The sequence below is a fragment of the Clarias gariepinus genome, chromosome 10 (genome assembly GCF_024256425.1).
Source record: "Clarias gariepinus isolate MV-2021 ecotype Netherlands chromosome 10, CGAR_prim_01v2, whole genome shotgun sequence".
NCBI lineage: Eukaryota > Metazoa > Chordata > Actinopteri > Siluriformes > Clariidae > Clarias > Clarias gariepinus.
In genome coordinates, this window is record NC_071109.1 from 7,032,357 (window position 1) to 7,055,856 (window position 23,500).

Consider the following 23,500-nt stretch of genomic DNA (forward strand, 5'->3'; position numbering starts at 1 on the left):
AAAGAGAAGATGATAAACTCTATATTAGCACACTGTGTTCTAGGGTTAGGCAGTGAAAGTTCTGTTCAACTACACAGTGTGTAGATGTGTAGACTTTCAACTTGAAGACTAGGGGTTTAACAAAAATACAGCATTTACCCTGTTAACTGTTAGGAACTACAGACATTTTTCCATCCTTTGTCACAGGTTCAAAAGTAATTGAACAAATGACTGTACAGTTTGAAGGCAGTTTGATTTTTTTATTCTTTCATGATAATATATGAAGTTCAATATGTAAGACAACTGTTCTTTTTATTATGATCCGTATTCAATAAGCTGAATTAATCTATCTGTATTCTGTTATTCTGTCACTAAGTCAAGTGTGTCAAGTAAAAAAAAAAAAAAGCAAATGTAGTTCGTCAAGAAAAACCTGAATGTGTATTGAAATCTGTTGCTACTTAAGGTCTCAGTATTGTATCATGCCATGTCTAGTTTATACTTTATTAAATACAATAAACATATGTTTTCCATCACATCAGATCGGGTATGAAGTCACATTTTGGGTGATCTCAGTCATGCGCGCGCGCGTGTGTGTGTGTGTGTGTGTGTGTTATCCTGATCTGTTCAGCAAGACAATCTGTTCCATACCACACCACACCACACCATATTCCGGTATACACACACAACCCAGCCTCTTCAGGAACTCTTTTCAGTACTTGATCATACAGATCTGGATACTTTACATCCTGCTCAAAACTGACCTGACGAATGTCTCCTGTTGGTTCATCCATGGTCATATCATTGTCTAGGTAAGATACAGACGAGCTCTTAAAACGGACACTGGAGAGTCATGCCTTTGGGAACTGTTCGCACTGAAACCAATGGCTTGAATAACTTGGACACTACTAGAGTTAGTCCCCTACTTACAAACGAGTTCCATTCTGACAGCATGTTCGTAAGTCGGATTTGTTCTTAAGTCCGGTGTCCTATACGCCTTTGACACAAATGTACAATGTAAAAGCATATCAATCCACGTGACTAAATCTGTCCCCTTTCCTCACACTGCCATCATGTGGCTAAAAACTGTAACTAAGGAAATAAATCTCACAGTGAAATTTGAAATCTAACATATAATATACCGGAATTTGGACATTTTATACATTCACTTACACACAAAATATTGTATGTAATTGTAAATATTGGTATCTAGTAAAGTGAGGTGTCTTATTTTTTGTACAGTACATGTGAGCTACTTCTGTAATTTGTTTGCATCTATTCGTGTTTGTGGATCCACGGTCCGTTCAAATCTGCGGAAATTCCTAACTCGAATGTTCGTAAGTCAAGGACTACCTGTATTGTCACACTAGCAGTCATTGTATACTCACAGTATAATACTGGCTGTAATTTAAATTACACAAATTAGTCTCCAGTGTCACAGCTTTTTAGCCTTCAGGATACAATAATTTATAGCTTCTATGTTTTTTTTCTTAAGGAACAATCTATGTTCCTTAATTATTATACAGAATTTCATAAAACGTTCCCTACGTGAAGGTCTTACCCAATAACCATTTCCCTTCAGTGGCCCCAACATTGCGATGAAGAGCGGCTGCTGCAGCAGGGCGACCACGGCACTGATCATAGACTGCAGTCCAGTCAGAGTGCCGAAGTGGTTAGACGGGTAGCTGAGAGACAAAGAGAAAGAGATGAAGAGAAAATAAATAATGCTTCTGTTTGAACAAGAAAAGTATAGAATATTGAAATACAAGGGGCGTTCAAGTCAAACCGGGACTAAACTGTGTGTAAAACTTATTGACATTTACAAAAGACAGTACGGTGATGAGACTCTTAGCCGTGGTAAAATATTTAAACAGTGCAATGTTTTAGAGCAGCCTGTATGTCTGTGAATGGCGACGTAGTTCTTTCCAACATTCACCAAGTTGAACGGCTGATTCTTGAAAATTCCTTTAAAGGAGTTCCTGGGAGGCCTGGGGAAGCACGTTCTGTCGTACTGAGAAAAGTTCTACTTTAATGGTATCTAAATGCTAGTAAAACACTGGAACAAGTGCATTAGTGCATAACAGGAAATTATATAGGGAATATAGAGAAAGATTTAACTCCCATAACTGTGGTCTGTTATTCTGTACAATCAAAAGTCCCGGTTTGACTTGAACGCCCCTCGTAGATTATAGATTTTGAGATACAAAGTAATAAGAACCTAATCAGTGACTAATCCAAGAATGGTTTAAAAAAACCTTAACATTGTCTAAATAAGTATGAACTGTGAATTTGAAAACTGGAAAATGTTTCTGTCTCCTTTGCCTGAACTGTTCTGAACTTATATCAAGCTTTAAGTGTAAGTGGATACAAGTATACAAGAGTATATGTCAGAAATTTAAATGCTATGATGAGCAGAAGGGTTCAAAGCCTTTCTTATGTAATGATGTAATCATGAAGAATGTCACATACAGTACAATGTAAAAGAGCAAAAAAAATAATGTAGAAACATTTTATAAAGATGTCCTTGCTCTACAGCAGTTATTTCCAGAGCCCAAGACAAGTGTATACACGTGAAAGTATACACTGTCTTCACAGTATCCTCCTGGACAACTGAGGAATCTTTCAATCATGATAAATAAACATATCTTGTGGGACGAAAGCCTGTATCAGACTGTGTGTGTGTGTGTGTGTGTGTGTGTGTGTACTTACACAGCAGCATACAATCCTCCACAGCAGGAGTGAATGAAACCTCGGACCATAGTGTGCAAAATAAACGTCAAGATCTATACACAGAGGAAGTGACACACGGGGAAGACAAATAATCAGTTAGCAAATCCAGAGACAGCGGTCCTGCAGCTCCCACAAGCGTATTAGAAGAGCAGAATGAAAACTTTATAAGCCATCAGGAAATAATAAAACTCCCAAACCGTGCCCTGTTGATTAGATACAGGTAGTAGAGTATTCCTGTTCAAATTGCAGGATTTTTTATGACGCAAAAAGTGAAAAGTCAGAAAAACTTTTTCCACATTTATTGTGATCCACACATGGAAGAATCCATCACTCACCTTAAGCAAGGAAAACCCACAATGGTCACTGGAATAACTTGAAAGTTATAATAAATTATTATTTAACACATCCTAATAAAAATTTTGAATTATGATTCAATAGAACAAATCCATCCATCCATCCATCCAGGAACCTCAGTAGTCCAACTAGGGACCGTGGAGGCCAATAGTGACCATTGTATTTATTCCCATTTTGTACAACCGTGGTAGGACCTCCGGTCAACATTCACACACACATTCACACAGTACAGCCAATTTGGAAATGCCAATTATTCCAATCTGCATGTTTTTGGACCGTGGGAGGAAACCGGAGTACCCAGAGGAAACCCCCCAAGCACGGGGAGACCCATCGCATAAATCGAACACTTAACACAACATTTTGTGGCATAACTTTTAGGCAATCACTGCACTCAAGTGATTTCTGTCGCTCTCAATGAGACTTCTGCACATGTCGACAGGTAGTCTGGTCCAGCTGCTCCAACTCCTTCTCCAGACTTCACCACATGACGCCACACCACATTCCACAGATGTTCAGTAGGATTTAGATCAGGGCTCATAGAAGACCACTTCATGTTTTGTTGCATGTTTATCATATTTTGGATCGTTATTCTGTTGGAGGACTTATGAATGAGACTAAACTTTCTGACACAGGAAATCACATATCGTTCAGAATGCCTTAACAATCTTGAGATGTCATTGACCCTTAAGAGAATCAGGACACTCTGTGCCAAAAGCAGAAAAGCAGCCACAGAACATACGGGAGGTTCCACATTCCTTTATTTGAAAGCTTCATTTTTGTGTCTCGGACGATGTGACTGGAGAGTTTTGTCTCATCTGTTCAAAGGACATTCTCCAAGAAGTATTGTCACTCATCAATATGCATTTTTAAAAAAATCACCAGTGAAGTCCTCCTGCGTCGCCTTCCATTAAATCCTTTTTTGCTCCAACAGTGATCTGACACTGATCTACTCTGACCAGGGAGTTCTCCTTGAACCTCTTCAGAAGTTGTCCATGGCTCTTTGGGTACCAGTCATATCATCCTTCAGCAGGACGGCTTTCTACAGTCCAATGGACCCTAAACCTCTGAATAATATTTGCAACTGCAATCACAGGAGTCACAGGAGAGATTAAGCTAATGATCCTTTATGCTTGTCAGAATCACAATTCTCTCCTTTGATTTTTTTTCGGTCCATGTCCAGTGCAGAGCACACCATGACACCAAACAACAGAGGGACTTTTCACCATTTAAATAGGCTGACGAACTGACTGCAGATTGCAGACGCCGCCGCGGCACATCTGTGGAGCGATCGCTGATGTCAGTCAGAACTGGCAGTGCAGGGATTTCATATCAGCGCTAGCAATAGCTGATAAAACAGCTAACACAAGGACTTTCTCCCTTCTTCTGGACCTCAACAAATACAGCTGACTATTTGCTTGCCATGCTCTAGAGCAAAACCTCTAACCTATAAAAAAAAAAACTATAGATGTTACATTAGAGTCAGTTAAAAGACACTCATCATCCTTATGAACCATCATGACATGGTTTGATCTGCGCAATCTTTTCTAGAAACACCTAATTTGGTGATCAAAACTAATTTGATGAGGTTTTATCAGTTTTGTTTTTTTAAATGATTCTGTTAAATCACAATTTCAAATCAATGTCTGCTTACATTAGTCAATATTTATTAAATAATAATAATTTATTATTACTTTTTCATAGGCTCTAGTTATTACAGCGAACATCATTGTTTTTTTCCTCCCAGTAGTCCGGTTTCCTCCCACAGTCCAAAGACATGCAGATTAGGTTAATTGCCGTTCCCAAATTGGCCGTACAGTAGAACCTTGGATTACAAGCACAATTCTGGAAGTGGGCTCAAATTTTAAAACACTCGTTAATCAAATCAAATTTTCCCATAAGAAGTAATGGAAACTTAAAGTATTCGTTCCACAGCCCCCAAATATATAAAGTAAAAATAAAACAAATTAACCTGCAAGTAAAAATAAATCCCGACAGATAAGTGTTTCCATTTTCCCCGACAGATAAGTGTTTCCATTTGTGCGCGCAGGAGCTGTGTGTGTGTGTGTATGTGTGTGAAGCTAAAGTAAAGAGCCCCTCTCCCTCTTCTCGTCTTACACTGTTCTCCTTTTCTTTCTAGTTATTACAATAAACATTATTGTTTTTTTCCTTCTCCCTTTTCTTAATAGAACTGTATGCGAAAATTGTCCACAGTAAAAATTGAATAAAAACAAGAGGGACAAATAAAAAACATAACTTCACAAGGTCCAATTTGCACCAGTGTGCACACACTTTAATAATAAGGCATGGGACTATGCTCAGAAATAACCGCATTACTGAATGACATTCACATACTTTCTTTAAAGGGGTCATACGGGCCTACATGCACTTTTTTAAGCTGTTTGGACTGAACTGTGTGTTAGGAGAGTGCGTACACAACCACTCTACGATGATAAAGAGCCGCCCAGTGGTTTTCTTTTCATTTATTACAATAACATGCCCCTTCTGAAATTAGGCCAATCGCAAATGCCCGTCGATGTGACGCCACACCACAAGAGGCCGCTCCTACACTAGTTGATTGACACTGGTGTTTTAGCAAAGACCCGCCCCGAGTGAGAAGAAGCTGTCGGCCATTGTTTTTCGCCGCTGGAGCAAAATGGCGCCTAAGCGGGTGTTGTGTACAGTTGTTGGGTGTAATAGCGAACACAGCAGTCGTCATTCACTACCTAGGGTTAGTGACCTAGGGTACCTACCTATGGTTAGGTATCTGAGCCACTGAGGACGCAGTGGCTGAATTTAGTTTTTGAAGCTAACGTCCCCGCTTATTTACCTAAATGCATTCATGTTTGCGATAATCATTTTTCACTAGACTGCTTTATAAACGCAGGTCAATATAAAGCAGGTTTTACTAGGAAGCTGCTCCTAAAAAATGGATCTGTACTAACGCTTCGTGTTCCTGCTTCATCTTCACCAGGCTCAGTGAGTAATTTATTTTTCTATGACTCTTTGCCGATCGCCTTTTCTAATAATCACGATGAATGCGGAGTGTAAGTTAACTTATACTCTCATAGAACATGGTTATGGCTTCTTCTCTATGTACATCCGTCTCTATATAATCCCTAATCGCCCGTTTATAATAAACAATGCATTAAGGTGATTGTCTAGTTGCAAACTGTGTACGCAGTGATAAGAAAGACCAATCGAGTCGATGCATGTCCATTCTTTTACTTTCTGCATTGTCAGGCGATATTACAAACTTCTGCGTAGGTTCCGTACTTAAATCAAACCAAAAACGCTATTCCAGCGTTTTCCAGTTTGGACTGCATTACCCACAAAGCACTGCGTTGTGGGCAATGCTTTGTGGGTAATGCAGTCCAACGCATTGCCCGCACTGGACTACACTTCCGTCGCTATACCCGACGTGTCACGCCCCACAGAACGGGGGGGCGGGCTCAGCAGAGGTCATGAGCATTTAAATTAGCATGTACTGAAACAGGTTGCTGAGAACAGAGCTAGTTTTTACCAGTTAAAAGTAGTGTTTTTTTTTACACAATCCTTTTGAATTTTTAATTAACGTATAATACAAACTTTTCATTAGGACCCTAAAGATCATATTAACATTTAATGAAAAATGGGATGTGTGGGATCTTTAAGAAATGCCCATCTTATCAACAACTAATAAAGATTAATTGTCTAGGAAGACTAGGAAGTCTCGACACCTTCTCGGTTTTAGTCTTTCAAAGAGCTTACAGATCAGGTACGACATTAGATTGTAAAAATATATCATCCTGGGGTGTAACTTTTTTTCAGAAAAAAAAACAGGATGTACAGTACCATGGAACACTAAAAAGATAATCGTCAGAAAGTGAAGAAAATGAGCACCAACAGTGGGGTTTCTAGGAACAGAACATTCTTCAAAATTGCCGCAAGTCTGTTCATAGCAGTACTGGTCACACAAAAATCTTTTGGTAATCTTCACATTTCGACTGTGGAGTAGTGTGGCTAGATGGAAAAACCTGCTCTTGAAAAAGCATGCAGGTCTGCTTAAGGTTCCCCCAAACCGTTTAGCAAAATGTGTTTTGGTCTAATGAGATTAAAAGTTTAGGGATAAAACAAGGCTGCTTATTATCCAAAGAACACAACATGAGTGAAGCATGGTGGTGGTGGCATCATACTATGCTTCTCTTTAGCTGGGACTGCAGGCCTCTGATAGACAAATGAAGATAAAGAAAAAACACGATTGTGTGTATCTGTGCCTACTTCTTTGCCTACATGACAATTTTTTTTATTTTCTTGCTCAGTCATGTCTGTACAGCAAAACAAAAAATGGCTAAAATGCTCTGGGTTTTAAGAACTGCAAATAGTAACAGGGAAGGGAACCTTAAAAGCAGGGATGCTACATGACTAAACAAAGTTTGAGGCAAACAATCTGTGGTCTGTGGTTTTAGGCTGGACTGTCTGGAGCTGGTGCTGGAATAGAGGACCATAAACAAAATGCTGTCCATGCTGTCCAACACCAGTCAACAACCGTATGGACATGTATGGAAATCCTTTGTTCCCAGGGCCATATGCTGTTTTAGAAGCTCTTTGCAATGCCTGGGGACGTGATTCGGATTCTTAGTCATGAATGTCCCTCAGCCACTACTTATTCTTGGTTATTCGTGGAGCTCTCCTTATATCACAGACTTTTATCACTCATCATGCACCCTTATCTACACTAACCGTCATTATCTCATTCCTGCACCACTCACTTTTTGCACTGTCATTTTCAATTTGTTCAGTTTTTGCCGCTGATTATTCATTCTCACTTGAGTATATTTTACTCAAAGGTATATACATACTCACCTCATTCTTTTTATGTATGTACAAATTTTACTATTTTTTGTAAACACTAAATTATATGTTTAATAAACCTGTTCATCTGGCATTTCAAACCTGTATAAAGTCCAAATCACTATAAAGTCATCTTTCCTCAGTGACATGCTGCGTGCATCCCCCAGTGCTCATTAAAGCCAGACTGTATTATACACTCGGATCACAACTGAATGTTCTGTACTGAACGATACAGCATGAAAACTGTTACAGCCTTAATACTTACACAGAAAGACTGAACGCTGTAGTTTAAAGCTCAGAGCATTTTAACTATTATTTGTTTTGCTGTTTTTTTAATAAACATTTATAGAGCTCAGGATTGTGCAGTATAGAGTGAAATATCTTTTTTTTTTTTTAGCACATAATAGGCAACATAATGAACAAAATTTTTGTTACTTTTAACCAACCTCCCTAAAAACGACTGAGCGGAAAATTAGAAACTGGGTCACAACGGCAAAGAAATAGCATAAATACACAAAATCACATGTTTCTATGGTTGTTTTTGGTTGTTTTTTTATAACCAAAATAATAATAATAATAATAATAATACACTTATTTTGAGAGTTCTACATTTTTTTCAGGGTTCATTTACATATTCCATAGAGATAAAATTGACTCTTTATAGAAGTAATGATAATGTTTGTTCTACATGACATATCTAAACCCCCAAATAAACAGTTTGAAGTCAGAAGCATTCCTGCTAACACACACCAGAAAGGCTTTTATATATACATATATATATATATATATATATATATATATATATAATCTTTATATATAATTTTTTATATTATATATATTTTTATATTATATATTTTTTTTATATATATATATAATTTTTTCATTATTATCATTATTATTTTTCTTTCTTTCTTTCTTTTTTTTCAAATAGTTGCTGACCTATGCTAAGTTGCTGGCACATATCTGTGCTACTTTGGTTTTAAAATCTGAAAGTGCTTTATCAAAAGTCTTAATGAATAGCTGAGCACATTTATGCAGTCATGGTATTGTTTTATTTATTTATTTATTTATTTTTGTTTGGCTAAAAGATTTCTACTGCTTTTTCAGTTACAGGAGAAAGGTGGACGTAGATCTGGCATGATTTATCTTGCTTAAAAACTGAAAAAATAAATAAATAATAGTAATAAAATAAAATGAATAAATAAAATGTTTTGCCCAAAGACCTTAATGAGGGGTGTGTGATCTTTTTATACTGATTATAAATAGTTAGATAAACAAACATCAATCAGCCTGTCAATCACACAATGATAATTTTTTTTTATCAAAACAGCAAGACTGATAGACAGAAAAATAAATATATATATATATATATATATATATATATATATATATATATATCAACAGACAGAAAAACAATCAGAAAGTAAAATATCCCTCATTTAAAAGTCAAGTAAATAATGGTAATGTTTTGACAATATCTTTTATAATAATGATCCTGAAAAAGCACTCTAATGTAAGTTTAGGAGGAGAAGGATCACAGCTGGTAGGTTATCATCTCTGTAGATTACTAGCAGATCAAGAAGGCTTAGACATGGGATTCACTTTTCCGAATGAAGGATATTCAGGGACTTGAGTTCAGACAAGTGCAACGCTCACAGAGCAACCAAGCAGTCTGTGCCAAGGTGCGCTGAAGCTCTTCCGGTGTTCCTTCAGTTAATCAGTGTATGAGCTGTATACGACTCTCTATATGGACGTGTCTCACCTGTAGCGGGAGGTTGTCGATGAGTGACGTGATTCCGAACAGGACGAGCAGCAGGTTGGTGAAAGTGAAGGCTCGCATGGCGTTCGTCAGTTTCTGGATCTTTCTGTCACGCTTCGGTTTGGAGGTGGAACTGTTCCAGGACAAGACATTTAGAACCTATTTCACGTACCTGTTTTATTTTCTTGCAAAGCTGACTATGACTGTTTCTGTCATCATGGCCGTGTATTTGTGTGTGTCTAACCTTAGCTCTCTATCTGTGGGACTGTTCTCCTCCGCACACTCCTTCATCTTCCAGTCCATGATGTAACCGATCAGAGGGCACGTGACCAGGCAAAGGAGCTGCAGCGTGCCGAAGATGGACGAATAAAAGCTCACTAAGAGAAAAATTTTTTTTTTACACAACCTGTCCACAAAGACTAAACACAACACTGTAGCAATTTTACAAACACATTGTGTCATATTATCTAGAATTTCATTACTACTTTAAATTCTACTTTAACTATAAATAGCAAATTGCAGGCTGGACGCCGCCCCAACCCATCACCCAAATTCTTTGTTTTTTTTAAAACAACTGAAAAAAACTCTCAGACTGACACTATGTGCTGCTGCAAACTGTAAAACAGTAGCTACATTTCTACATGGATAATTACGATGGCTAAGAAGTGCACACTAAAATAACACAACCGAAAACAAAATAACAAATTTAAAAACAAAATAAAAAAATGAAAACAAAATAAATAAAAAACAAAATAACAAAATTAAAACAAAATAATTTTAAAAACAAAATAACAAAATGAAAACAAAATAACAAATTTAAAAACAAAATAACAAAATAAAAACAAAACAACAAATTTAAAAACAAAATAACAAATTCAAAATCAAAATAACAAAAACAAAAACAAAATAACAAAACCAAATACAACATATTGTTTTTGGTTTTGTTATTTTGTTTTACACTTCTCGGCCACTGTAAATATCAGATTAATCTTTTCCTTGTATGATTACAAAACCTTGTAATCATAAAAGGAAGGACGCTGATCTGATTAGATGTGCATTTACATGCTCTCAGTGCTGACAGAAACCATTCGATTAAAATTGCAATACTATAAGTATGATGATTTTTATAAATATCTTAATTTGATATTACATTGTTTCCCAAATTTGTAAGAATTTTAACCTTTTAAAAAAAATCTAATGTTTAATTAAATGAAACCCTGCCGTCCCCTATAACATTAGTTTTCACATTTAAAATCTCATCCACCAAAATTATAATTTTTAAACAAATTTAGCAAATTGTTCACTGCTACCAGACAGGATAAAAATGTCTAAATAGTTCAGTGTGCGCCACCTATAGGATCCTAAATGCCTTCAAAATCTCAAACCTCAGCTTGACGGTGTGCTCCCGCAACTTCTTATGTGGGCGTGAGGGTCTTCTAACGTATGCTATTCTAATTTTGTCTAATTAGTGGCTTGTGGTGTTTTTTCAGACTGGTGTAAGCGTGTGTAATTTTCGAGACTTACTTTAAGAAAGAATCAGGTCGGAGGACATAACTCCATAATAATACGTTTCTAAAGCTTCTGCTATCGGTTCAGAATCGTTTATATCTGAGGCTGATCAGCGAGCACAGCATCGACCGGTTCATCTCTACTACAGTAAAAATGCAAAAATAGTTTTTAAAAAATGTGCAGTGATTCTCCCTGCTGTGAAGTGTTGCAGGAAATATAACAGAATTTGGAGCCAAACATGAACAGAAAGAATTTACTCCAATGAGAAAATAAGATAATCAGGCTCATATTTACCTACTGATTAAATGATTAAAAGTTTGCACCACTCATTCAGATTGAAATTCCTACTAATCGGGCCAGATCGGGTCAGGCTGTTCTGATAGAGTTGAGTGTTTCCATGGTGTAAATGGTTCCATTTACATTTAGACATTTAGCGGACGATCTTATTCAGAGTAACTTACATAAAGTGCTTTAAAGTTTTTATTATGAAATATATAATGTAATTTAACATCATTCAATATATCCTTTTATGCTATTATTTTAAATATTAGCAGATAATTAGGAATTATTAGAGCAGCTAATGACTGCTCTGTAAGAATCTGTCTCCAGGTCCAATCTAATGAATGATTTCCGATTTGTACGAATTAAAGAGCTGAAATCTCATATCTATGGTATTTAAGGTCATGCAGTATTTGTGATTGGACCATCGGTCCATTCTTGTTGTCTATAAGTTTTTAGCTCCAGACGTCGGATATCACAAACGTAAACGTAATACATGACTCATTTCTCACCTTTCTCTTCAGCTTCTTGTTCCAGTTTCTCCGAGGCTGAAGAAACAAATGTAAGCAATTCGGTTAAATGAAGAAATATGACATGAGGACAATTTAACAGAGCATCAATCATCAACCATTAATGACGATCTCAGCCTCGGGGATCTGTCCCGCGGTCAGTTCTGGTCTCTATGTTACATCATGCACACTCACGGTGAGGGTCTCCTTGTGTCACCATGAACTCCAGCAGCTTGTTCATGGCTCCCATGTAAAAGATGATACGCAGCTGAGTCATCCCCATGGTAATCAGACTCCACAGGAAGATGGGAGAAAACACGGAGCGACGGAAAGGAACGGAGGCTGGAACATTAAAGGAGAAAGATAAGATGTAAAAAGTTTGCACTAATCAAGCTGAACGTGGAGACGGGTATCCATAAAAGTTTTGGTTATACAAATTTCTGTATTCAAATGCCAGATTTAGATTTTTTCTTTTCTTTTGTCTAAATATCCCGAGCACGTCGCATATCCGCAGCACTACCTGAGACTTCTATGGCTTAATTTGCATATTAGGCAGCTGTATGGTGTATGAAAATCAGCCCATAACAGTTTAATCAACTTCTGGTGTTTCTTTTTTCTTTCTCGTTTTCGAGGCTTGGAGTTTGCATGTTCAGTCTGTGTGTGTGGATGTTAACATGTGTGTGTGTGTGTGTTCCTGTACCCTGCACCCCTGCCTTGAGCCTTAAGCTCCCTGGTCTAGGCCGACTGCCCCCCTCGACCTCACACAGGATAAAGGGTAAAGAAAATAAATGAATGAAAAGATTTATATACGCGCCTGGAGCGAAAAAAATTAAAGAATGAAAGGTAACAAATAAGGTTTGGAATTCAGACGTTAATAAAGGCTGGTTTAAATATCAGATCTGGTTATTTAGACCCCCCTCCCTAAGAATCTTATATACAGTCTAAAAACGTGATGAGACGGACTTAAAACTGCAGCCAGTGTCTCAGTCTATGAAGGGCTTTGTTTAACTGCATGAACCGACATGACCTCTGACTTAATCTTAATTGCGTTGACATATTTTACTCAGACTAAATTTTTTCTTGTTTCAGTCTGTCTGGTCGTCTGTCGAACGCTGACCTAAAAACCACTACAGGGAAAAAAAAATATATATATATGACCGAAGTCCTTGTTTGACTACAGCACTGTCATTTCTCAGTTCGGCTGAGCTACGCTGGTGTGTGTGTATTTGTGTGTGTGTGTGTGCATTCATGTGGGTGTGTGTTTGTGCTGATATAACATACGGATTGTGGCTTTTTCGGTCAGCTTGTCACTTGAGTGATTGAGTGGATCTTGGTTTTTCTCTTCGGCTGACGACAGGGTGTGGTTCTGAGAGTTCTCAGCCGAGCGTCTCGTGTTTCTGATGGTGTGAAACACAAATAAACCTCTGTAAATTTTTATGATAAATAAATAACGGTAAATATGTATCCATGAACAGACTCACTATAATACTTGAAATCTGTTTTGAAGGGTTAATTATTGCTTACTTCAATATAATAATGTCTATCCACCGCATCCACGAGTTTAAATACCATAAAAAAGTTACATTAAATGACTTCTGGATGTTATTTGGCGTTAACATCTCACATTAAATCTTGGCCCTGTCCTTTCATTAGATTGAAACATTTCAGCGTATATATGTAATAAATGAAACGTTTCAGACTAACATCTCCTCCATCTCTTCGGGTGTCGGGAACGACTCCACCGGCCAATTCAGTAAGCAGTTGACGAAGATCAGGACGGCGAGACCCGACCAAACCCACATGATCACGGTGAAGGACACACCAGCATCGTATATCAGCTATTAGGAGGAAGACAGAGACACAAAGAGAGATAGGATTAGGATCAATCCTGAACATTTCCATCTCATTGTTTAAACACCCGCCATTCATTTTCTTTTCTGATGCAACAGGTGTGAAGCTTTGCACTACACTACACTACACTACAAGAAGCTCCACCAAATGCCTCGGGGCTCTCTTACTCATCATTCTCTTCTCCAGTGTGCATTTTTTTCCGCAGTGTTTATACAGTACCTATGAGAGCGGCAAGTCCTTTTTTACCCCTCCTCTTCCTCGTTGCAGTGCTTTAGTATACTAAACCTAAGTTTTATTCGTAACCAGTGACAGTGGTGAGATGTGCTGTATGTGTAACAGAAGAGTTTAAAGTGGAGGTGGGTCTGCATCAAGGATCGGCTCTGAGCCCCTTCTTGTTTGTTATGGTGATGGACAGGATGACAGAAGTCTCCATGGACAATGATGTTTGCGGATGACATTGTACTTTGTAGTGAGGTAGTGGTGAAGGTACGCTCTGAAAAGCAGAGGAATGAAGGTTAGCCGTAGCTAGATGGAATGTATGTGTGCGAATGAGAGGAACCTAAGTAGAACAGTGAGGCTACAGGGAGCAAAGGTAAAGAAGGTGCAGGACCTTAAGTACTTTCCGGTTCAGAGCAACAGAAAATGTGGTAAGGAGGTGAAGAGGCAGGTACCGGTAGATAGGAATGGAGTGGATAGGAGAAAAGTGTCAGGTGTGTTATGTGATAAAAAAGTATCCGTGAGAATGAATGGAAAGGTGTTTAAGACAGTGGTAAGACCAGCGATGCTCTACGGCTTAGAGATAGTGGCAATGAGGAAAAGACAGGAGGCAGAGCTGGAGGTAGCAGAGCTGAAGATGTTGAGGTTCTCTTTGGGAGTGACAAAGATAGATAGGATGAAGAATAAGTCCATCAGTGGGACAACCCATGTTCGATGTTTTGGAGAGGCCAGATCGAGGTGGTTTGGACATGTTCAGAAAAGAGACTAGGAATATATTGGTAAAAGGTGCCGAGGTTGGAACTGCCAGGCAGAAGGTCTTAGAGGAGGAAGACCAAGGAGGAGATTTATGCATGAAGTTAGTTGGTGTGAGAGAAGAGGATGCAGAGATAAGGTTAGATGGAGGCAAATGATTCGCTGTGGCGACCCCTGAAAGGAAAAAAGCCGAAAGACAAAGAAGAAGAAAAACCCTTAATTTTTTTTGTTCAGATGATTCTTCTCATCACTCCACTTTAAACTAAATTATTTTAATGTATTTATGCCTTTGTTCAGCTGATAAATTTTAGGTGCATTTTTTGGTCATGAATGATTTGTTCATACTTGGGTGGCGTTCGTGAATTGAGGTTCCACTGTACTGAGAAACTGATACAGGTTAGAATACAGCGAGGGCGTTAACTTGAAGATCTGCAAATTATATTACATGATCTTACTTTGTCTCTTCTTAACTGTCTTTAATATGTTACTGTTATGTTACTGGAAATTAATGCTCTGTTATAGACAAATCTCCAGTTTCTTCGTCAGTCTGCTTGTGTATCATTTTAAAGTCCCAGTGCCATATTCAATTCAATTTTCTTTGTATAGCTCTTTAATCAATGGTCATTGTTGCAATGGTCATTGTCGGTGGCGAAGGAGAACTCACTGAGATTGCAATAGGAAGAAACCTCGAGGTGAACCAGACTTAACATCCTCATTTGAGTGATGTATCTGATGCCATATCTGAAGATGTTGACCTGCCAACATGCAGCCCAGTATTGACCATGCCGTGAAATAGATCACTTTGAAAATTTGTCAATTTGGTGTGAATTATGAGTATATAAGTGCACTTTCTGCCAGACCTCTGCTGCAACAGATCATCAATCAGACTTTGACTGGAGCATCGTAACACATTCAGATGCTTGGTTTTGAACCGCTCTATTGCAGGTTTAGCAACATGCTTGGAGTCAGTGCCCTTTAGTTCCAAAAGTCCAAAGTCCACCTCTGAATGGCTCAAAAGAAAACAAAACAAAAGAAAAGGTCCAGGTCCAGACTGATTGAGATGACCTTAAACAGGACGCTCAATTCTGGAAAGAAGAGCGGGCCAAAATTGCTCCACAGCGATGTGAAAGACTCATCGCCAGCTACTGCAGACGCTGGATTGCAGTCGTTGCTGCCAAGAGTGCTGCCAGTTATTAGATTGAGGTTACTAGATTTAAGACATTTAGGTGATTACTTTTTCACATAGGGCCATATTGGTTTGGACGGCTTTTTCTTTAATAAATGAAATCATTGATTAAAATGATTAAAACCTGAATTTTGTTTTTACTCAGGTTATCTTTGTGTAATGTTAAAATTTGTTTTATGATCTGATTTATTTAAGTGCAACAAATATGTAAAAAAATGTTTTACAAATACATTTCCACGGGACTGTATGCCTATCCTGTGAGTAGCTACTCCATTCCAATATTTTTATCATCTCCAGATTCCTGCAGAGTTATCCCTGGTCTGGAGGTTACTGCCCTTAAACATGTGCTTTAATGTTCACTAATAGCCCTCTTTACGCAGATTCCAAGTTGTACCTTACAACGTGGCTAGGTACAATGTATACACATATGAAGGTAAAAGGAAAGAAAAAGGATGGTATTTTTACTGGAAGGCCACTTTAATGGGAACGTACAATCTTCAGGATCTTCTTCTGCTATTGGAGCAGAATACACAAAATATTTGGTTGTATTGTGCCCTAGAGAGAATCAAGGTTAGGTTTAACATAGAGTAAAAAAAAAAAAAAAAAAGGGAGGACTTAAGATAAAAACCCATACCTTAACTCCGGGGAAGGTGACGGCAGATGATGCGTAAGAGCCGATCATCAGTGACATCACGGTGGAGCTCAGGCTCCCGAACATGTTGGGCAGCTACAGTGGAGAGGACAGAGCATGCAAAAAACGTTCAGAATGAAAAATGGAAACAACTGAAAAATTTGAACCTTGTGTTTTCTTTTCTTGGAGATCTCACAAGACCGTGTGTGTGTGTGTGTGTGTGTGTGTGTGTGTGTGTGTGTGTGTGGTGTGTGTAGTGTGTGATTGCATTACTGTCAAAACCACAGAGGTGTAAGAAAGCTACAGGAATCTGGGCCAAAGAACGACATGAGGACAAATTAGTTGCACGAAAGTGTGAACATACAAGATATCCTCGCTCCCTGGGGCCAAAGCCAGAGGGATAGAGACAGAGACAGAGAGAGAGAGACAGAGACAGAGATTGTTTCCTTCTGTCATTTACTCCGACATGTGACGTTCTCCCACAGGCCCAGAATTTCACACAAACAGAACCCATTTTCATGCTTCATTCTTGTAATGCATCTGTGTGACCATGTGACACCGGCCTGTTCTCTGTTTACCGTGCACACACACACACACACACACACACACACACACATACACACGCCCCAATGTTTGCTTTCATGTGTGTTTCACTAAGTATGTGAGACCATTAAGTTTAACTAGCCGGCATACCAAGGTATTTACCAGCAGCTTGTCAAGTGTTTGTCCTCGGGTCAGTCGGTCCTCCAGGACGTGACTGAGAAAATAGTTAACTGTGTGACTTTGTCTTAGAACTCCAAAATATGTATATATATAATTTGATTTCATTAAAAAAAACAGAGCAAGCTGTGCAACCTCATGATGTAAAAATTGGCATTAAACATTATCTAGGAAAAGTCTATTATGTATTAAAGGTTGTGATGATGATGATGATGATGAATGATCTGAAAAGTAGCAGAGGTCTGAGACTGTGTGAAAATAGCCAGCTGGCTTGGAATTGCGTTTTTCTCCTCTGGAACAAGATCTGATACACACGCACACACACACACTATAAAGTTCACAGAGGGCATTTCCTGCCTTGACACAAAAGAAATTTCCTATTATATGTTTCAGGCACAATACTAAAATACAAATAAAACAAAAAAAGGATAATAAAGACAGAGAGAGAGAGAGAGGGAGAGAAAAAGAGAGAGAGAGAGAGAGAAAGACGGAGACATAGAGCGAGAGAGAGAGACGGAGACATAGAGAGAGAGTGAGACGGAGACGTAGAGAGAGAGAGAGACAGAGAGAGACAGAGAAAGAGAGAGAGAGACGGAGACATAGAGCGAGACGGAGACATAGAAAGAGAGAGAGAGAGACGGAGACATAGAGCAAGAAAGAAACATAGAGAGAGAGAGATGGAGACATAGAGCGAGACGGAGACATAGAGAGACGGAGACATAGAGCGAGACGGAGACATAGAGAGAGAGAGAGAGAGACGGAGACATAGAGAGACAGCAAGTCTCAGGTCGTAACCTTCAATTGCTAAACAGCTTGGTGTGATTCTATACATGCTGGTACTAAAATGAGCATAGCACGAGAGAGGAAAAAGTGAGAGAGAGAGAGAGAGAGAGAGAGAGAGCGGAAGAGAGTGAGAGAGAGACAGGAGTGTTCTGAGTTGTGTGTTTCTAAGAAAAGCAGGACACAGCGTCACGGGATGAAAAGGCCCGACTGTGTTCAGAGCACCTCGGCCAGGATATTTTCCAGTGCATGTTTGGGAATGTGTAAGTGTTTACACGTTTGGATTGTATGGGTGCATACACACAAAATGTGTGTGTGTGTGTGTGTGTGTATGCATGGAAACTGTTGGCACTTGGTACATCGGTCATTCTCTCACACACAAGCTGGTGTGTGCATTTAACACAGTCTTAATATAAAGTATTGAACACTTTGTTTGAACTGCATTTTTACTGAGGATGTGGATGAAATCTGTATTGTGTGTGTGTGTGTGTGTGTGTGTGTGTGTGTGTGTGTGTGTGTGTGTGATCTGTACGGTCTTATGGCATTAAAGTGCGGTGTATGTGTGTGTGTGTGTGTGTGTGTGTGTGTTTGTGTCCTTGCCTGTTTTAGGTAAAGGAGAGAGGGTGGTGAGTTTGAAGAAGGTGTGACAGAAACCGGAGTGTGTGATTGGTGGACGCAATTAGGGTGTGCATGTGCTACCTCTCACCCACGTCACACACTTTAACTGGAACTCATAACTAGCGTCGCTAAAACACCACATGCTTAGCTACATATAATTCCACAACAACAACAACAAAACCAAAAAATTTAAATAAAAAATCTCTGGCCTGTCCACTTTCATCTCTCTTTTACTTTCTGTGTATGTGTGTGTGTGTGTGTGTGTGTGTGTGTGTGTGTGTGTGGTTGTGCGTCCTCCCGTTTTTTGTTTTCTCACCGTGAGAGACGTGAAGGTCAAACAGATTCCTCCAAACCCGTTGAACGACAAAGCGACAAAGATGAGGGCAGAGAGGACTGGAAGCAGAAATAAAGACACGGAATGATGAGAAATCACATCGAAGGATCCCGTGATGAACGTATTCTGTATCTGGGACAGTGTAAAATAAAACTAAAGTCATGAAAAGCCAATTGGATTTCCTGAATAAAGTGTTTTATTCCTTCCACACCACAGCACTTGACCAATGATTAAACTTTCTTGCATACATATTAATATTCACACCGTCACTGCCGTCATTTTTTATTGCCCTCTCTCGTGGGTATAAGACAAATGTAAATGCAGGGTCTCATGTTACAGTGAAACCTTCAAGCCCAGTCCTGAACCATTTCCAGTCACATCAACCCTGACACTGGAGACTCCTTCCATACACAGTACTGTATATTACTTATTTACTGTCATTACAACAAAGCTGGGAGTCAGTTTTCAGGTTCATATGTGATTAGGACGTGAGACAGTATCATCCTTATCCTCCCTGGTTACTAATTTAAAGTCAGAAGACATGGGGGAAACGTGGAGTGATATTTAAAAAACTAGTACAGTGGAACCTTGGATTATGAGCACAATTCATTCCGAAAGCGGGCTCGTATTCCAAAACACTCGTAAACCAAATTCAATTGAAGAATGAATGGAAACTCAAATTATTTGTTCCACAGCCCCAAAAAATAAATACATAGAAATAATTAATACAAAATATCAAGTAAAAATAAAACAAATTAACCTGCACTTTACCTTTAAAAAAAGGAAAAATAAATCATGACAGATAAGTGTTTCCGTTTATGCGCGTTAGAATTGGGTACATTTTAATTCATGGGGTGTCAGAAATTATCAGAAAAATACATTATTTCTTAATTAGAAAAATCTTGAGAACTTTGGAAAGCTTTGATAATACAAATCCAAAACGTTGTTGCAGTAATGTTACTGTCCATTTTATTTTTGTAGATTAAAAACTTTTATTAGATTAGATAAAAAAATTAAAAGCACAAATCAGGAAATGAAAGCCCATCTGAGATGCGCGTGAATGCAGCAACTAATGTTACACTTGCTGATGACAAGTGACGGCAGCAGGTGGTCTACCGCTATTTTAGCTTGCTAAATTAAACAACTTTCGTTAAAATGCCTAAAACTAAACGGTCAAAAGTGTGGCTATATTTCACAAGAAAGGATTCCGACATTACGACGTGCAGCATATGTTTTACAGCAGTTGCGTGTAAAGTTGCGTGTTTTTTGTATTTACTTATATATTGATATATACTTTAAATTTTTAGTATATTGTTCAATTTTAAGCACTACATTTTTTGTTCAATAAAAATGTATTCTAGAGTCATCCACCATCATTTTGTGGCTTTTGTAAAGTATTGGTTCAGGCCCCGGTACCATTTTAAAAGTATTGATTTGGCACCGGTATTGAAAAAAACCCAAACGATACCCAACCCTAATGAGCGCGTGTTTGGGTCTGTCGTTATGTGTGTGCACGCGCGTAATTTGGCACCGTGCCGGTTGACACACACACGCTAAAGGCTAAAGAGAGAGAGTGTGTGTGAACTGGCATTTCAAATTACGTGTCAAATTACGTGCGTGCACACATAACAAAGCTGAGGGAGAAAACGCATTAAGACCCAGCAGGGGAGAAGATTACCCACAATTCCGCAGCGCAAGAGAGAGAAAAAACATTGGCTCAGTTGTGGTCTCGTGACGCTCGGCATCAAAACAAGAAACGCATGCGTGATACATGGTATGTAAATCAAGACTTGCTTGTTTTTCAAGTCAACATTTATTAAAAATCCTTGCTCGTTTTGCGGAACACTCGCAAATTGCGTTACACACAATCCGAGGTTTCACTGTAGCTGAAATGGTACACTGCTTATTTGGAAAGCAGGAACGCGACAATGCATTACAGGCCGGGGGTAGCTCAGAGGTTAAGGCATGGGACGAAGGTTCCAGGTTCAAATCCCTTGACCGCCTGTTGGGCTCTTGAGCAAGGCCCTTAACCTTCAACTGCTCAGATGTATAATGAGATAAAAACGTACGTCGCTCTGGATACGGGTGTATGCCAACATGCACTGAGTTTTCGTACGAGTACCAGGCACTGGATTGGCATCAGTTTGGATTTGGCACATTTTCTAATCAGACCTGTTGAGTCACCTTACCTAAAGTGACGTTTGCACGCTCCCGCACTTTTCGCTAGCGCATATAGAAGCTGTCCTGAATTGAAATTCCTGTCGGTCCTTGTCACATGTCTTTGTAACATCACATGCCCAAATCACAAATCATGAACTGATTATGCATGAGCTATGAAATGTTAAAACATTTAAAGTAACGACTCAGCTAGGAGTCAAGAACTATCTCAGAACCGTCGTGATTTACCTACTAACTGCTTCTGAGGATCTTACAATTCGCTAGTAACTGTCAAGAGCTCTGTATGATTAGCTTATTTCTTTTGTTATCTGCAAGTTCGCAACTTTGTATCCAAGTTTTTTCCCAATTTTCCTTCTATACCTCCGGAGCAGCCCTGGGAATGTCTGATCACATTTAATCCGTTCCAGCGAGGTGTGATTACAAGAACATATAATTTTATGTTATCACTTGGTGTAAAATCACTAAAACCAGATCTGCTTGGGAAAATAAACCAGGATTGCAGGTGAGTGAAGAATGTTGGGTGAAAACCATAGAATCCGCTTCAGCTCCTCCTGCGTCCGCCTCAGTCTTATTCAGTTTAAGGTTTTGCACAGTCCATTATTCCAAATCAAGGCTATCTGAAATACCTACTGATGTTGAGGATAGATGTGACAGGTGCCACGTCTTTCCCTGTAAATTAAGTTGTATGTTCTTTTTGTGCCCAAACTTGCACAACTTTTAGACAGGTTTTTTCAATGTCGGGTCCATTATACTTGGGGTCCAGTTGAAGCCATGTCCATTAATTAAGTTCTGCAAATAAAGATGTTATCGCCTTCTCATCTTTGTTGGCCAGACGTTCAATGCTTTTACACTGGAAATCCCTCAATCTCTCAGCGGATTAAAGATTCATTATATTTTCTTAAGTTTGAGAAGATAAAATACACACTGAGAGGTCCTACTAATATGTTCTTTCACAAATGGCCATTTGTTGCTTATTTTGCAAATTTACAAGTACTGCCTGAATGAATATTCAAACTGGGTCATGCTTCGGAGTGTATGTATGACCAATCTAATTCACAAAGATTCGTTTGAGCCGAAGGATGCAGGTGTGTGTGTGTGTGCAGGTTTTAGTGTATGTTCGGGGTGGGTAGGGAGTTTTTTTCTCTTATTTGATCTATACTAATAATAATAATAATAATACATTTAATTCTTTTTTTTAGATATGTTTGTGTATGACAATTGTTCAATAAAAAAAATATATATACTTCTGTATGATTTTCCAAAACGCGCTACGATTTCCCCAATGCACCATACAAAAAGTCGACATGTTTTTTCGACGGGGTGTCAGCTCGGCCTTTAACAGCAACCTGGTTACCTGTGTTTTGGATAACTGTGACTACAGAGACTATAAACCCTCAGTGCACTTCTGTAATAAACCACCACATGCAGCACAGTAACTATCGGAAATAACTACTTCTTAGTAGTTTACTGCACAAGGTTGGATTTTACCTTTTGAAAAATGTTCTAGGAGAAAGAGTATCGCATGAAAACAAGTTAAATAACAAACTGCTGATGTAGATACAGTATTTTACTCTGTGCGTGCATGATGCTAACTGACGCAGCACAGATGCACCGCATGAATGTATGTATGTATAACGCCTATTGTGTTATAGTACGTCTCCATGACAACCACTGCATTTCCCTTTATTAGGCGTTAAGTATCAGTTTGTTCGCTGTTACTGATAATCACACTAGCACTTCATTACTGTCCAAAATGACACGCGCATAACATGTGTTATTAGTATGTGTGTTTGTCCTGTCTTGGACCCACCTTGAGGCTGATATGCTGACACAGACATCATCGCACAGGAGAGAGCAAAGCATGCGCTGAGAGAGAAAAAGATCGAAAGTGAATTTAATGTGTCCAGACTAGGGCAAGTCTTTTGCATTAATGTTGATATTGACCGAGTACCCAAAAAACAAATAAGCAGAAAAGGAAAATCAATGATTCAGTATACGTTTGTGTATTATATGTGATTACGTGCGTACCTCCCGGTGAGCCGAAGCGGTCTGGGCCCGTATCGGTCCATGAGGATGCCGAGAGGCAGCGTGGCAGCACTGAGCAGGAAGGAGCCGATGGTGAAGCCCAGGTTGAGCATCTCCTCCTGCTCTACACAACTCAGCCAACCCTCGTGAGCCTCGTGAGGCTCAGTACTGACGTTAGCCACCGCTGTCTCATTTTCTAGTGAGGCAGGAGAGAACTGATCAGCGTATGGTTTATTCATGGTTTCGCGGTCAGCACTGGCTC

At 38.9% G+C, this 23,500-nt stretch overlaps 1 protein-coding gene across 1 annotated transcript in view; it reads right to left on the minus strand.

Annotated features, from left to right (window-relative positions):
• Positions 1-23,500, minus strand: part of slc43a1a (solute carrier family 43 member 1a) — a 30,444-nt gene that overhangs the window by 1,397 nt on the left and 5,547 nt on the right. The window contains exons 3-14 of the mRNA XM_053506123.1: positions 23,242-23,434; positions 23,024-23,079; positions 19,018-19,094; positions 16,587-16,679; positions 13,651-13,784; positions 13,228-13,343; positions 12,142-12,288; positions 11,950-11,985; positions 9,894-10,026; positions 9,653-9,782; positions 2,686-2,759; positions 1,538-1,661 (exon numbers count right to left, since the gene is read on the minus strand). Of these exons, the coding sequence (XP_053362098.1) occupies positions 1,538-1,661; positions 2,686-2,759; positions 9,653-9,782; positions 9,894-10,026; positions 11,950-11,985; positions 12,142-12,288; positions 13,228-13,343; positions 13,651-13,784; positions 16,587-16,679; positions 19,018-19,094; positions 23,024-23,079; positions 23,242-23,434 (1,313 nt within the window). The remainder of the gene's footprint in view (positions 1-1,537; positions 1,662-2,685; positions 2,760-9,652; positions 9,783-9,893; positions 10,027-11,949; positions 11,986-12,141; positions 12,289-13,227; positions 13,344-13,650; positions 13,785-16,586; positions 16,680-19,017; positions 19,095-23,023; positions 23,080-23,241; positions 23,435-23,500) is intronic.